This window comes from Mandrillus leucophaeus, unplaced genomic scaffold (assembly GCF_000951045.1).
Source record: "Mandrillus leucophaeus isolate KB7577 unplaced genomic scaffold, Mleu.le_1.0 Scaffold254, whole genome shotgun sequence".
Lineage (NCBI taxonomy): Eukaryota > Metazoa > Chordata > Mammalia > Primates > Cercopithecidae > Mandrillus > Mandrillus leucophaeus.
This window is the reverse complement of record NW_012102632.1, coordinates 190280-206866: the sequence shown is the minus strand read 5'-3', so window position 1 is coordinate 206866 and position 16587 is coordinate 190280. Positions and strand designations below refer to the sequence as shown.

Below are 16587 nucleotides of genomic sequence, written 5' to 3'. Positions count from 1 at the left end.
GAACAACCCTGGCAGGGAAACAAGCATAAGGCCTCAATAACCGGGGTTCAAGAGGAAGGGTTCAAGGTCAGGATGAGTACTGGCAATTCATCAGGGCTAGAAGGTCAAACTGAAATATCAGCCACTGTGTTACACCCAAGAAGTACCACCACAGAAAAGGCAGGGTGTGGGTGTGTATATGTGGTTTTCCCTGGGGATGAGAATGAGAGGGCGTGGAGAAGGTAATTAAGCTATTTTTCCTGAAGAATTACCCTCATGTCTGTCAGGATATAGAGAAGGCATTCAGAGTTTTAATACCAGAAAGTTGTTGACAAAAGGGGAGCACTAAGTCGAACACAAATTCTGTTTGGGAGTTTGGGTTTGGAAGGTAGAAACCAGGCAGGTAGACTGTTTCCTAGGACTTGGCTCCCTTCCCATGTAGGGGTCCTTATGAACCTACCTGCATGCTCAACCCCAGCACATGAACAAGACCAATCCATGTCCTAAGGCTGATAGAATAACAGCATCTTTAGCCTCCTGATACTCTGGGACTGAGCATCAAAGCACTCAGGCTAATCCTATGGTCCTAACTTTATGCTCCAGCTCTGGAAGCTAGACAACTCTTCCTGGTCCCAACACTTTGTGCCTCTCTCCCATGTTGTCCTTCACCTTTTACATTATGATTCCTGCTTTATTTCCCAAGCTCAGACTTCACACCTAACTGATAACCTTCATCCCCATCTTGCCATGCCATATTCCCCTCCCCTCTCTGTAAGCCATGGAAGCCATGCAGGTAGCCATTCTGCCTACTTGCCTTCCAAATGGCCACATACAGGTAGGGCTCCTGATTCAAAGTGGCCTAACTCCTACCTTTCTAGTTCATGTAAGCTAACCTGGAAGGTGACTGCTTAAATCGTTGACTGTCCACTGCTATACTCTTCAGATATCTTCCTGCTAGACAAGACTTCTCTAGTCCTAGTGTCCAGGACTAGACACTACTTCTGCCTTCCTTAGCACCTGTCCCTCAAAATCAATGGTTTAGTTCCAAGAGCAGGCCCTTCCACTCACACCCACTCTGCTGCAGGTCACTGGGCTGTGCAACAGAATACAAAAACATGAGAAACAATCCTTGAGCCTGGTTTGGTCAGGTGCCTCATTAGGCAATAAAAACTGCTGGCACTAAGGGGCCACAATACCACTGCAAGAGACAAGCTCCTCATTACAGGAAGCTCTAAATGTCAGAACTTTCAAATACAGAATGAACCCTGCTTCCTCGCAATTTCTAGCTATGGCCGCAGTTCTCTCCTCTGGAGCAACATCTAACAAACCTACTTCCCTCCCCTTTCCTTTGAATCACCTGCATTCATGCCTTCCCTGCCTCCCTTCTTTTCCCCAGGCTGAGCACTCTAGCTGTTCCTTCAACCAATCCTTAGACAACTTTCCTTGTTTCTAGACTTTTGCTAAAAACTCATAAGAATATCTGAAAAATGTGAATTAAAATACAAATGCAGAACACATTTTTATTGTTAGAGTAGAAGGGAAAAAATACCAGAGGTATCTGCTAGTATCTACAGAGAAATGGTCTCTTCCAACGGGTTTATCATTATGATCCAGAGACTGTGTTAATCACTTTACATATTATTATAGCACATAATTTATCACAACCATTCAATGAAGTAGATATCATATTCCTATTTTACATACAAGAAAAGGGAGACTTTGAAAACTTCAGTAACTCGACCCAAAGTCACACAGATTTTAAATGGAGGAGCCATCATTCAAATCCAGATCTGTATGACTCTAAGGTCTATGCTCATTATCACCAGGTTATGTCTTTCCTTCAGGAGGAATTAAAGATGATAAAATCGTCATCTTACATAAATGTGATTTCACTTTAGTTTTAGTGAAAAAGGAAGTGTATTTGTTCACCTTGCAGATTAAATCCTCATGTGCCCAAGTTCATGAAGTGATCTGGAATAATCAGCATGTACGGTCATTAAGTAAGCATCAACTGTATAGATGCTTGCTGTCTGTCTATGTTTCTATCCATCCATCCAAGTAACAACTACTGTGTGCCACGCACTGCTGTGGGCACTGGGAATGATGGTAGAGGGGAACAAAGCAGATAGTAATCAGCAAGGATGTGTAAAAAGTACCCACTGTGTATCCAGCATCTGCTGAGAACAAAAAGAAATGTAATTACAAGAAAATGGGGCCCTACTAGTGAGGAAACAGCTGTGACTGGGAAGTTATTTAGGCTATAAACTAACCATGGACTTCTTGAAGGGACAATAGTCACTAATACTGAGATGAAGGAGACCAGAGGTGAGAATGTTGACTGAAGATTCAAATGTCATGTTGGAAGGTGAATTTGAAGAAGCAAAGAAAAGAGGCAAGAACACAAGAACAAAGGATAAAGTCCTGTAACAGTCCCACACTTCATTTACACCCAAAGCGGCACTGTTGAGCAGTGAGTAAACGTCAGTGTCTTCAGTAAGTTAGGGAAAAATTCTTAGGCTTTGCGGATGTCGAATCCCATTTCCTGCCTTACTTTTCTCCCTGGCGCATATCACTAATACATTGTACTCTATACGAAAGGAAAATAATACTCTGTTATTCCTGGCTTGGGTATCTAATACAATGGAGATGAAAACGCTATCAAACCAACTTTCCAAGGTACATTTTCCTAAATTTAAAAAATAAAACTTAAATGAAAAAAACTATCAGCTAGAAGATGGAAAAGAACAGAGTAATGGTGATGACCTTACCCAGGTATACCTGAAAACACTGTATTATTACGTAACAATTGTTGAACCTGATATACTGGTTAAAAAACAAATGACAAAAATAAAATCAATAAAACAACTTCATGGAATAGAATGGATTGCACTATCAGAAATATACTAAAAATCAGAAAAACATATGATGAATTATTAAGAAAAATGTTTACAGAAAATGTAATTAATAGTAGAGGCATAATAATACTATTATTCATCAGCAAGAAATGAAGGATAGGTAGAGGTAGGAATTTTAAATGATATAAATACATGTATTTCAAATCTTAACAGCAAATTTTCCAATTCTCTGATATTCCCTATGATTCTACTGGAATCTCTCAGATACTGCCAATGGCCAAAAAACATTCAGTATCCTAAAATTGTTAGCACAAGAAATTGCTACTACATGTAGCACTGAAATATTATCTGGGAGTAGCCTAGATAGATATTTGGGCATTCATTCGTTCCATTATTCACTCATTTACTTACTCATTTAGCCATTCATTCACCCATTCACTGACCTGTTCATTCCCCCATTCAGATATTCACTCATTCATTCTTCATTTACTCACCCATCTATTCTTTTACTTATCCCCAGGGCAAAAATTATTGAATACACCTATGTCCAAATCACTAGGGAAGTACTAAAACACAATGCATAACCTTTCTGCTGAAGGACAAACAGAATTTTATCAGAAGAAAAGAAGCCTTCTCAGATGGAGGAACAGCACAAGTAAAGATATGACGTTTGTTCAGACACTAGTATATTAGAGAAACAGAAATAAAAATCTAGTCAAAACATGTTTTGGGGTCAGGTCACGGTGGGTCTGAAATGCCACTAAGACAGCTCAAGTTTATTTCACAGGCTGATGATCTGACCTTCAGTCACTCACATATTATTTTCATGATTTCTGCTATATCTGCATATTATTTATTTAATGCTTATTTAAATGCACAAACATTTTGAACTCAATAAAACTTTAAAATCTCATCACAGTAAAGGCTTTATCACTACACATACACAGGCAATGCACACAAATAAACATTAAAATAAATATGCCAACTAAGTAAACTAAAACTTGTTTCCCTAAGTACCACTGAAATCATCACCAACACTTCACACTTGAATCAAAACTGCTCAAAGCAGTGAGAATCATTAAGGGTTTTGAGCAAGAGACATATCTTCATAGCTGAGTTTTATAAAGATCACTCTAAAGGAAGAAAGGCAAGTGCATCGGTGGAACTAAAGATGGGGCAGGAGAACCAGCTAGGAGGTTGCTGCAACAATATCCACAAGACATGATCAGAATCTAAACTTGTAGGGAAAGCAGCAGAGACAGAAGGAGGGGAACTCACACAAAAAACAGGAAATGTAGAAGAGACAGATTCCCCAAGACTCTGGAACTTGAGAAATATCCCTCTCCTACACCCACCACACCCGGGCACACATAATACACACGGGGAAGCAGAGATACTCATACATTCATAATCTCTACTGAGGTAGACAGAATTAGATGAGACAAGGCAGGAGGCTTAGATTAGAACTCGCCTAACATGTTCAACAAAAGTTAACTGTTGCTACTGCTACTAACGCCACTCTTCAAACTTACATCACTTCAATTCAAAATCCCAGAGCTGCTTTCAACAGCTTTCTCCTACAGAGGTATCACAAAAGGATATATTACTGTACAAATTGTATGTTACCCTGGGGGTTGGCTTGAAATGAATTCTGGGTTAAGGAGGAAAAGCATTATCTGTGCCCCACCCCCATCCACACCCCAACTACATCCTACCAAACATATACCATATTCCTAGCCCAGCCCAACTTTCCCACTTCCCTTACCTTGGCTTATTCTGAGGCAAGGCCTTAGCATCAACTGCAAACATTTTGGAAACAAATATGATAACTGGAGCAGTCTCCTCACTTCCACATTTCATAAAAGCTAAACAAATAGGAAGTAAAAATGTCACTATTTTTCCCATTACTAAAAAAACACATATTTTTCTGGAAAACAATTAAAATGTTTAGAACATCGCATTATCTAAATGCATCAGAAGTCCATAACTTTTTCCAACTATGATAAGAATTTTAATTAGAAAAGGGTAAGATTGCTAGGAAAGAATAGCAGAGCAAAAGCAAACAGAATTGGCAGAAATAAGGAAGGAAAAGCAAGCAAATTTGATGGGGTGAGGGATCCCACATGAAAGTTAAAGCTATGCAATGAGGTTAAACACCTACTATAAGCACTAATACATTTTTCACTGTATCAAGTATAGAAAAAATAGAATTGAGGAATGTTACCAAAGGCCAACAATCAACAAGGTAGCTTGTTAATAAGATATATAAAAATCAATAGCTTTTCCAATCCCCCACAATAACAAGTTAGAAAATAAAATGGACAAAAATATTGTATTATGATATTAACAAATTCTTAGAAATAAATTAAGATTCAATATTATTAAGATACCAATTCTCCTTAAATATACAAATTTTAACGCAATTACGTATTAACATATGAACATTTTCCTTAACCTATATTGGAAGTAAAAAACCATTGATTACTGAATTTTTTAAAACAACTCCATCACCTCACGTTAAAATAATTTGTATACAAAGAATTCAACAGTAAAATTTAAAGAAGGAAAAAGAAAGCCACAGGAAGTAAGAATCAAACATATATCAGAAGTCTTGCCAGTGGAAGCTTTGAATGAGGAACAGAATGACATGCCCTGACTTTTATCTTAAGAGGATCACTCTGTTTTGTCTGCACTATTGAGAAAACACTAACAGGAATCAAGAGCAAAAGCAGGGATACTAGTCGTTTTGTTGTTGTTGTTGTTTGTTTTCTCAGACGGAGTCTCGTTCTGTCACGCAGGCTGGAGTGCAGTGGCATTATCTCGGCTCACTGCAACCTTCGCCTCCCAGGTTCAAGTGGTTCTCCTGCCTCAGCCTCCCAAGTACCAGGGACTACAAGCGTGTACCACCACGCCCAGCTAATTTTTGTATTTTTAGTAGAGACAAGGTTTCACCATGTTGGCCAGGAAGTGAAAACATTGGGAAATAGCTGAATTCCATATTTCAAAGGAAGAATAAACAGGATGATGGACTGCATGTTGGACTGTGAGATAAATATAAGGGCCATTGATGACTCCAAGGTTTTTGGACTGAGTAAATGAAAAGATTGAGGTCCCCCTGAGATGGGAATGACTAGGTGAGCAGGCTTGGGGATAAGATAAAAAGTCCAGTTTGGGATATGTTCAGTTGAGATGTTTCTTAGAAAACACAGTATAGGGGGAGTTCTAGATATCAGTTCAGAGTCCAGAAAACAGACATGCTCTGAAGATACACAATTGTGTGAATTATGAGTATGTAGTTGTCATTTAAAGTCTTGAGATTGGATGAGATTATCAAAAGAGGGACTGCAGGTAAAATAGATGAGGATCAAAGACTTGAACCTTACTTGGGGCACACCAAAGTTAAAAAGCCAGGGAGATGGGGAGGAATCACAAAAAGACCTTATTAAGTATAAGCAGCCAGGGAGACAGGAAGAAAAGCAGAAGCAAGGGAATGGAAGCAATGGAAGCCTAGAAGTCAAGGGAAGAAATTGTTTCAAGGAGGAGTGATCACCTGCATCAAATGCGAGTGGAAGATCTAGTCCTATGAAGACTGAAAACTGGTCATTAGATTTAATGAACCAAAAGTCAATAGTGATGCCAAGAACAACAGTGTAGTGGTTTGGGGGCAGGGTTACAAAAGCAATAGAACTGGAGGAAAAGAATTAGAGAAAAGAAAATACATAGAGACAAATTTCATGGAACCTACAAAGTCCAGAATGGGAGCTTCTTTTCTCACGAGGAGCATGTGTACAGGAAGTCGCTGGTCTCTCATCGTACTGGCTGAGCAAAATGGCTGTAACAAGAAAACCTTTGGGGTGGGGGTGGGAGGCAAAACTGGTGAAATGGTCATTTGTGAAACTGTTCATCTGTGGAAGTGGACATTTGGCAAATTGGCCATTCAGCAAACTAGCATTCAGCAAATTGGTCTAGAGCAGCCTGGATGGAGGACAGTCAATGACATGGTATATTCCAACAGGTCCATCTCTCCTTACCTGCTTTCAGTGCTTGAGTTTCTGGTGGAAGAGAGTCAAAGGTTTGTGATCCTGTGCACATCAGTCTCTCCACTCTCTCGGCTGTAATATCAAGGGGACTAGGAAGTTTCTGACACACCATCGCTGAAGTCTGTTGTTAAGGACTCAAAACCTTGAGCCAGTGCCTCCCACCAAGGCGAAGATTCACTGTATGTTCTAAATATTGAGGTAACAAAGTCTGTCCATACAGAAAATGCCTGTGCCATATGGCAACACTGCTTTATGCATCACATCTCAAAACATGCACACGATTTCAGGGAGTTCACAAACTCCTAAAAGCTCAGAAAGGATCCTCATGACAGATACTTTAACACTGAGACCCATGGAACAAATGAGAACAGAGCTTAGCAGGTTGGCTATCGGTGACCTTGAAATGAAACAGTTATCTAACACAAACATCTTTTTTAAATCTTAGTGTAAACATTTTTATTTTTACAGTTTACTAAATAAACACAAAAAGAAATGTCTTCTTAAAGAAGTTCACTATTAGTAATGTTAACATAAATTAGTATTAGTGTATTAATTATTAAAGTATTTAATACAGTTTCATGGTAGAACACCAAATAAGCAGAGAAGACTTATTTTGGATTGAATGTTATTTCCACAGAATTTCCTGGTTGCCATAACGCATTGTTTTTTCTTGCTTTATCAAAACTATTTCATTAAAAACCATTAGAATAAAGGATACCAAGAACAGCATGGGATATGGGTAGCCACTGACTGCAAATGGCGTTGATCTGAACTTTAGGGTCTGAATGTCGTGCCTCCCGGGCTCCAATTTTTAATCCTAAAGAAGTCACTATTTTATCAATTTTGTCTTTGTCCCTATAGTAAACACAAGATTGGAGGGCGGAAATGTCATATGCACATAAAAACAGGCAGTGGGGAAAAGGAACCCAACATTATCTGGCATATTTTTATCCTAATGTGTTACTTTTTCAAAAAAAGCTAAAAATGATTGAAGGGAATTCTGCCACAGAAAAAGCCTCCTCAACTTCTACTCTTACACTTTCAAGTGAATCCTTCTTTAAGACTTCCCAGGAAGTACTTCTCCCCAATCTCCTCAAGCAGACTATATCAAGTGGTAAAGCAGTCTTACAAATAAGTACTAATAAGTCATTATTCCACCACAGGAATAACTCAGAAAGTAAATTTACTAAAGCAAACTTATACCAGAAAAGTTATTTCTCCACTTCCCCATTAATGATCCTAGCTATCAAGCACCTTTTCTACTTTAATAACTATTTTTTAAACCTGGGTTTGCATAAAAAAAGACCCAATGTTTCTTTTTATCCTTTTATCTCTTCACCTCAGCACTCTATAAAATATTGCTATCCTGTCCCTTCAACATCACCCTTTAGCTGGGTTACACAGACTTCTTTAAATTGCTTCCAAGCCCTGTAATCAACTCATCTGTAGAAGCTCTGTTCACTTTCTCAGTCCATCTCAGCTTTCTGAAGTATGACTCATCAAACTGGAAAGTGAGACAAATTATACTGCCTAAAGATGCCTAAAGGTAAACAATGTCTTAAGAGTCTTACTTTTTCAAGACAGCATCATACAAACTCCATATATTTTCCAGGATCAACTGTACAAATAAAGGTTTCTTTCCTTTGGCCTGTACAAAAGAATATACGGGCTTAAGTTCCTGAACATTTAATAGGCATTTATATATTCCTTCTTGACATGCTTTTATTCTCAATGTGTTTCATTTCTACTTGAAAATAATTATTCAAAAATAAAGTAGATGAAAGTAGTTATAAGAATGCACTTAAACAGCCAATAATCCACAATTAATAATAATCCATTGTTCTTTCCTCTGGGAACCATAGACTTTACAAGTGACATGACCATTCGTGGGTCATATTACCATGGCTGCCATCAAACAAATACACACAGCACCCAAGCCAAGAGCTAAAACTTCACTCTGCACGTGCAGGCTCTTTCCATGGACTTCAGTCTAAAATTATGTTAGAAGAAACATAAAGCATTCTTAAACATATTTCTAAAAGTTCACAAGGATAGGAAAATTTTGAAAACCCAAAAAACTCCATCATTTCTCTTACCAAACTACGCAAAAAGTTACTAGCAAGAGCACCTTGAGGAGTATACTCTCCCATATACATGAAGGGGGATATATTAATAAATTGAAACCTCCTTTCTGAAGAACTACGGGCAACAGTATTAAGAAGTTAAAAGTCATTGGCTTAGAATGCTCAGTTTAAAAAAAAAAGCATCATGAAGACATAAAACTTATCCACAAAGATATCTATTGTACAATATCAAAACATTTGGAAAAAAACTATGTCCAATCTTAAGAGAATGATTACATAAATCATAGTGGTCTCACAAAATAAAATAACAGAGTGCTTACTGAATTATTTCATATAATCATCATAACTATCCTATGAGATAAGTGCTATTATCTTAATTTTACATATGAAATAACTGAGATAAAAGTCATACAGCCAGTAAGTGGTGGAGCCAAAATTCAAACACAGAGTCAACTCTCAAGGCATGCTCTTTTCCACTTAGCTATATTCATTCCCTTTAAAATATATGGTTTATAAAAAAGCTTTTAATGGCAAGGGAAGATGTTCATGATATGACAAAAGCAAAAGGGCAGCTACATTGTATAAACAGCATAATCTCAACTGAGGGATGTATATATCCATGTAAAAAGAATGAAAGAAATTACAAACATCTACTAGCAGTGCTGGCTTCGAGTTTTTTGTTTGCTGTGGCTTTATACTTGTGAGTACTTTCTAAAAAGAAATGTATATGATTTTCAGTGAGAATAAATTTATGAAATCCTGGTTTTATATCAAAAAATAAAGCTCCAAGAAAAGTATCCTTTGAGGGTATATGACAGCATTCCTACACCACCTCTATCTATAGAAGGAGTTTCAGGGAGCATCCACCTCTCCCGATCTACACTGCACGATGACCAGCATGCAGGGAGATAAGGCTTCAACTGAGACTAGGACAGTGTGAACCATACAGGGATGTCTAGAAGAGACATCTCTTTATGGTGACAGAGACAAACAAATGCACGGCACAAAACGTGTGTCTTCAGGTGCCCAAGATCTAAGATTTTTGGTCTTCTGAAAAAAAAGAAAAGAAAAGAAAAGAAAAAGCAGTTCTTTGCTCACTATACTTAAAAGGACTAAGAACTCTATATGAATAATACCTGTATATGAGACGTGTAAGCCTTTCCCAATTATATACAGTAAAAATTCCCTCATGAACTCACCTGAATAAATTAAAGCTGAATTACATTTATTAAAGATATTACAGGATAGATTTTCATAGGGCAAGAACATGACCAGCAATCAAAAGGGACATACACCACATTACCTGATCACCCTTCATGATCTTTTTAGCCTTCATATTTATACAGTAATCTCCCCACAAGGTTTTCATAAGAACTTCCTTTTTGATGCCAATTTTTTGACTGTAGATTCTGGCGAAGTGCTCAATTCTGAAAGAAGACCAAATGTTCACGTTATTAATAACAACGATTAGCATAGGTAACATTTGAACATTTCTGTGACAGGTACTGTTCAAACTTGTTTACACGTGTATTACTAAACTTAATCCACTATCCTACAGAACTTCCCCATTTTACAGAAAAGGGTAATGAAGCACAGAAATATCATGCAGGGAAGAAGTGAGGTGGGGCTTTAAATCCAAGCAGTCTGGCTCCAAAGCCCATGTTCAGGTCTACATTAATATGAATTGTAATACATGCTATAGCTTTGTTTCTTAATTTTGCATGTGTAAAACAAGATAAAACTAGGGCCAAAGCCAAGAAAATGCAAGCTCCAGCTGCCTGTCACAACTATGCCAGCCATAAAATTTTATTTCAGCTACTCACTGCTGTGACAGTTGCTCACAAATGAAAGAAACTCTTGAGCCACAACCTGCCAAAACAAGGTGTTTATTATCCTAGATTAATGATAAACATACACACACTGACTTAACTCGCATCAGCCCACAGAGAAACCAGTTACCACCATGACCTCCCATCACAGGAGGACAGTCAACAACAACTAAGGGTGCTACATATAGCATCTGCGTTGTCTGGATAAAGGACCTAAGAAACGCTTTGTCTTTAGAGAACAACCTAATTTAATCTAAGGTTTGAGATTAGAATTTTCAAAGTACCAGCATCTTAAAAGATGCCTGCTCAGGAAAAAAAAAAAAAAAAAAGGATATTCCCAGTTTTTTTTCCACACCATACTGAAAAGCCCAACCTAATGCAATCACGCAAGAAAAGGAAATAAAAAGTATACTGATTAGAAAAGAATAAATAAAACTATCTTTGTTCACAGGTGACTCTTTAATCACTCCTCCACAAATGAACACAATCTGAAAGGCTGACAACCACTGGTAGAGTTCCTATGCCTCAAAAAGAAAGCAGGCTCTGCCTTGTTGCCTAACCAGTGGATCGCTAAAGAGTCAGGCCTCCTCCTGGCTTCCTGTGTTTCTGCACACCCAGAATGGCGCACAGAGCCTTACTTCCAGATGTTAAGTCAGGATACCCTTATCTCTGCGGCTTTTCATTTGTCAACACCCAGTTTTGCTAGGCAGGCTGCAACCTGCCATGCAGATTTGCAAATCCAATTCAGGACCTACAGGCAGGTCCAAGGTCTACACGTGGAAGGAAACAATAGGAGGCAACTACTATGGACTGACTTCCCAGGCATTCTCCAACCTAACTGTAGAAGGGAGCCCTATTCTTTAGCAGTGATGCTCCCTGGGGCCTCAACAAATACAGCTGAAGCTTTGCTCTCCACATTGGCAACTTGGGTCCTTCTTAGATGGTTAAAACCGGAGCTAATGACTGAGTGATGAACACATGAAACCTGTGACATTTTCTTTCTTTTAAATTTGAATTATTTTTTCACCTGATATAGAACCAATTTTTTTATATCTTTAACTGACACTTACATTCTGACTTTAATTATTCTATTCATATGGTTCATGTTCCTGTCTACTTAACCTGTGAAAATCTCCCCTAAACCATGTGCCTGCAGAGTTCTACTTATAGTTCTATTTTTGTCTCATGCACTTTGTTGTTCTGATAATTGATAGCTAATCTCTTCACTAGTAAATGTGTCAATTATCTATGCGAAAATGATCCTTATGCCATAATTCATTTACCATAAATCCTATTTTATTGTTAATGTTGCCAAACCTCTCCCTTTTCATTCACATTTGGTTGACATAATCTGATCTAAAGCTTTGGTATTTAGCCTCTGTCCATTACGCTTTATGTTTATCTCTTTTACGTAGTAAACGTCTGGATTTATTTTTTTAATAAAATTTCCTTTCTAAAAAATATCTCCTTAATAGGGGATTTGATACATTTATTGGGGCAATCATTTATCGGTACAACTGTTTTGATCAGTTAGATTTCCAGTGTGGTTTCTATTCTTTCAGGATTTTTTAAAAAAATGTTGAGTTGTGTTACCCAGACTGTATTATACATTCTTTTATCTTTTATAATGATGTCAGATAAATACCCTGCTCTTAATTCTGAAAGTGGTAAACTTAAAGATTTTTATAAATACTCTAAAACCCCTATCAAAATCATAAATTATAGTAAGACATTTGCCCATTTGCTTAGGCTAGGCTCTTCTAGTCCACCACATAAAATATTCACACCTGTGTACACACATGGGTACATAAATCTTTCAAAATCTTGTTTCTTATCCTTTTCAATATTTTTTATTCCATAGTTACCACAAAATTTGCTTAACACCAACCCATTCCCCATTACTGCTAGTGCTTTTATTTATTTTTGTCATTAAACAGTTACAATTTTTAAACACTGACAATTTCTAGCACTTCTCCATTCTTGAATTCTATTTTAATTCGTTTCCTCTACAGAGTAACTGCAAACAAGAGTCTAAGAGACCTGCAGACCGATTTATATTCCAAGACTACTGATCTATTCGTTGCCTATCTTCATGAATGACAACTCAGTCAAGTATGAAATTACTGAACCACACACCCTTTTGCCCTCCAAGCTACAAAGTGGATTACTGTTAACTACAGAATTCTAAGACACTGTACCAAGACACGGTTACACAAAGACAAGTAAATCTATTACAAAGGGCTTCTCATTGTCTCTTTTCTCCTGTCCCTATGCTATAAGTTTGGGGACTCAGTTCTATGTATCTAAAGCAAGAACTTAGATTCTTGCTGCTACCCATCCAAGTCAATGTGCTTCTGCTTTTCAGAGCAGACTCTCCCAGATTAACATCAATTAACAGGACAGATTTAGGCAGAAGACCTAGGTTCAGCCTCTAGTCACACTTCTTAATCCTTTCCCACTGCAGAGAGTTTATAGAACCATCTTGCAAATTCTGAAATGTGCTCATTTTCCACTTTTGTGACACATGCAGCTGTCAACTTGGCCTATTCAGTGACATTTTAGAGGAAAAAGGGAAGGAAAAGTCTCTGGTGCTTTCATTTCCACCACTACTTTCCCATAAATTCACATATCAACTTGTTGAGAACAGACACTAGCCGATCTCTAAATCTGACCTTGTCTAACACAGGGGAACATTCATTTATTGGCTGACAGTATCTAAAAATGTCAGAAGTAAGAGCTCTGTAAATTACCCTTATTCTATCCATTCAACTTTCTCCCCATTCCTTTTCCTTCCACAATAAACTTCCCCCAATTTGTGTGATTGACTAAAATTGACATAAAACATTAAATTACTTATGAAAATCACTGTAAGAAAGGGACAAGCCTCCCACCTTGTGGTTTACTACCAGAATGCTCACAAATCAGGAAATCAACAGGTCTGACCCTATTACACGACTGAATGAATCACTGTGAATGAATCTGAAGAAAGTCTTGAAATCATCTTAACCCAATATTCTTGTTTTTTCAGATAAGTAAACTGAGGCCTAGAAAGGTGATAATGACAACCCATCAACCATATATGAAAAGTGCAAATTCTCAGCAGGTTCACAATTTCTATTTTTATCATATACACATTACCTCAATTTATTTAAGTCTGGTATGACCTTTCGGGCATCAAATGGACTAAGGTATCTATCATTTATTATAAACAGAAAGTTATGATATTATATTACACTGCCCAAGACAAAATCTGGTCAAAGGGAAACTGGAGAACAAGTTCCTGTAAAAAGGAAAATATATTTTAAAAAATGAAGCCAGAGATTTGTTAGGCTACTCCAAGCCTTGCATTCTAGTCAGCTCCTGATCCTTTCTTTCTTTCCAATTCTAAGTCATACTGATACATGTTTCATGAAGAAACTCTGTTTTCTCCTACTGCATCAGTTTTAGTTCTATGATTCCCGTAAATTACATGCAATATCAAGCCCACAACTAAAGTAAAGGTCGTTATGGTCCCACTATTACTTATCCAAAACACAGACATTTTTCTCAAAGTAATAATCTTTTAACTACATTTGGATTTTTTGATTCCACAAGTCAGAAATTGCTATAGTTAAAAAAACGTGATCAATTACCTACTCCATTCTGAAATCTAATATCACTGTTAACACGGCCTCAGCATGTACAAATCCGGGAGAGGCAATAAGAAGAAATAAGAATCCTTATACCCCATAGGGCAGACACTAGAGAAGAACCATGTCAAAAAAAGACAGGATTCAGAGTCAGGCAGACTTTAATCTTAATATCAGCCTGCCTCTTATTAGTCGAGTGATGTTGAACAAAATTTACTCAATGTTCTTGAGACTTAGATAATAAATAGTAGTATCTATTTCAAAGGAGTGTTGTCAGAATTTGGCGAAATAATTTAAATAAAGTGACTAACTCAATATCTTGCACATGTACATCTTCATTAAAGCTAGACTAACTTTTGCTACTGTTGGTATAAAAGTTGATATAAATATATTTGTTCATCTATGTATAAATAACTCTAAGAAGATAAAAAAAACTGACAGGAAATAAACTGAGCTAAGGAATAAGGTGGGATCCATTTGTGGTACACATTTCAATTTACTCAAGAATAAAGTTAAAAATCAATTGTATATAAAATCTGTAAAGAAATGCAAGACTGGCTCAATATTCAAAAACATCAATCAATGTAATATACCATATTAACAAGCTAAAGAAGAAAACTCATACAAATATATTAATCAATACAGAAAAGGTATGTGACAAAACTGGACACATTCATAATAATGACATTCAGAAAAATATTAGGGGACTTCCTCAACTTGATAACGGACATCTAAAAACAGCCTGCAGACCTAACATTATTTCTAATGGTGAAAGACTTAATGCTTTCCTCCTAGATCGAGAACAAGGCAAGGAAATTCTCATCACTGTCAGTCAAATAGTGCTGGAAATTCTAGCTAATGCAATCAGCAAAAGAGAAAATAGCATGGAGATAGAAAAGGAAAAAAAATACAACAATTCCTATTTGCAGACATGATTGTCTCGCAGCAAATTCAAAAATATCTACAAAGAACTTCAAGTGAGTTCAGCAAGGTGACAGTATACAAGATCAACATATAAAAATTAATTGTATTTCTATATACTAGATGTGTGAACACCAAAATTAAAAATATCACTTATAATCATTCAGAAAAATGAAAAATTAAGTGTAAATCTACCTTAACATGTACAGCACTTGTATGCTGAAAACTACAAAATGATCACAAAATATTTTTTTAAAATGTTAAATAAATGGAGAGGTATAGTGTGAGGCATGGAATAGAAAAGATTCAACACAGCAGAGATGTCAAAATTCTCCCCAAATTAACAGGTTTACCAAGCAATTTCCATCCAAATCCTAGCAAGATGTTTTTGTAGATATAGGTAAGATTACTATAAAATTTACATGGAAAGGCAAATGCCTTGAACAGCAAAAGTAATTTTGAAAAATAAAAATAATGTGGACAGAAATAATCTACCTGATTTCAAGACTTATTAATGTAGCTATACTAATCAAAATTATGTGGTACTGTTGGAAAGACAGACACATAGATTAAAGGAACAGAACAAAACACCCAGAAACAGACCCACACAAGTATGCCCAACTGATTTTGACAAAGGCACAAAAGCAATTCAACAGAGAAGAGATAACCTTTTCAACAAAGGGTTCTAGAGTAAATGGAAATTCAAAGGCCCTCTTCTCCCACAAAAGAAAACCTCAATCCAAGCCTCACACTTTATACAAAAATTAACTCAAAATGGGTCACAGACTTAAATGTAAAAAGTAAAACTAAAACTTTTAGAAAAAAATGAGAGACAATCTTTAGGATCTAGAGCTAGGCAAAGAGTTCTTCAACTTGACTCTAAAATCAAGATCCATAAAAAGAAAAAATGATAAAGGACACTTCGGTCAAATTAAAAACTTTGCTCACTTTGATGGTTGGGAGTGGTGGCTCACGCCTGTAATCCCAGCACTTTGGGAGGCCGAGGCGGATCACCTGAGGTCAGGAGTTTGAGATCAGCTTGGCTAACATGGTGAAACCTCGTCTCTACTAAAAGAAACACAAAAATTAGCTGGGAATGGTGGTGTGCACCTGTAGTCCCAGCTACTCAGGAGGTTGAGGCAGGAGAATCACTTGCACCTGGGAGGCGGAGGTTGCAGTGAGTCAAGATTGCGTCACTACACTACAACTTGGGCAATAAGCAAGACTAAAAAAACCACAAAAAACTAGCC

At 37.1% G+C, this 16587-nt stretch overlaps 1 protein-coding gene across 2 annotated transcripts in view; it reads right to left on the bottom strand.

Moving 5' to 3' along the window:
* The window catches only part of EFTUD1 (elongation factor Tu GTP binding domain containing 1), a 154148-nt gene that overhangs the window by 107989 nt on the left and 29572 nt on the right, over nt 1-16587 (bottom strand). For both annotated transcript variants that reach the window (XM_011983678.1, XM_011983680.1), the window contains 5 exons: nt 10262-10385; nt 8446-8522; nt 7593-7729; nt 6866-6988; nt 4600-4699 (listed from right to left, as the gene is read on the bottom strand). In XM_011983678.1, the coding sequence (XP_011839068.1) occupies nt 4600-4699; nt 6866-6988; nt 7593-7729; nt 8446-8522; nt 10262-10385 (561 nt within the window). The remainder of the gene's footprint in view (nt 1-4599; nt 4700-6865; nt 6989-7592; nt 7730-8445; nt 8523-10261; nt 10386-16587) is intronic.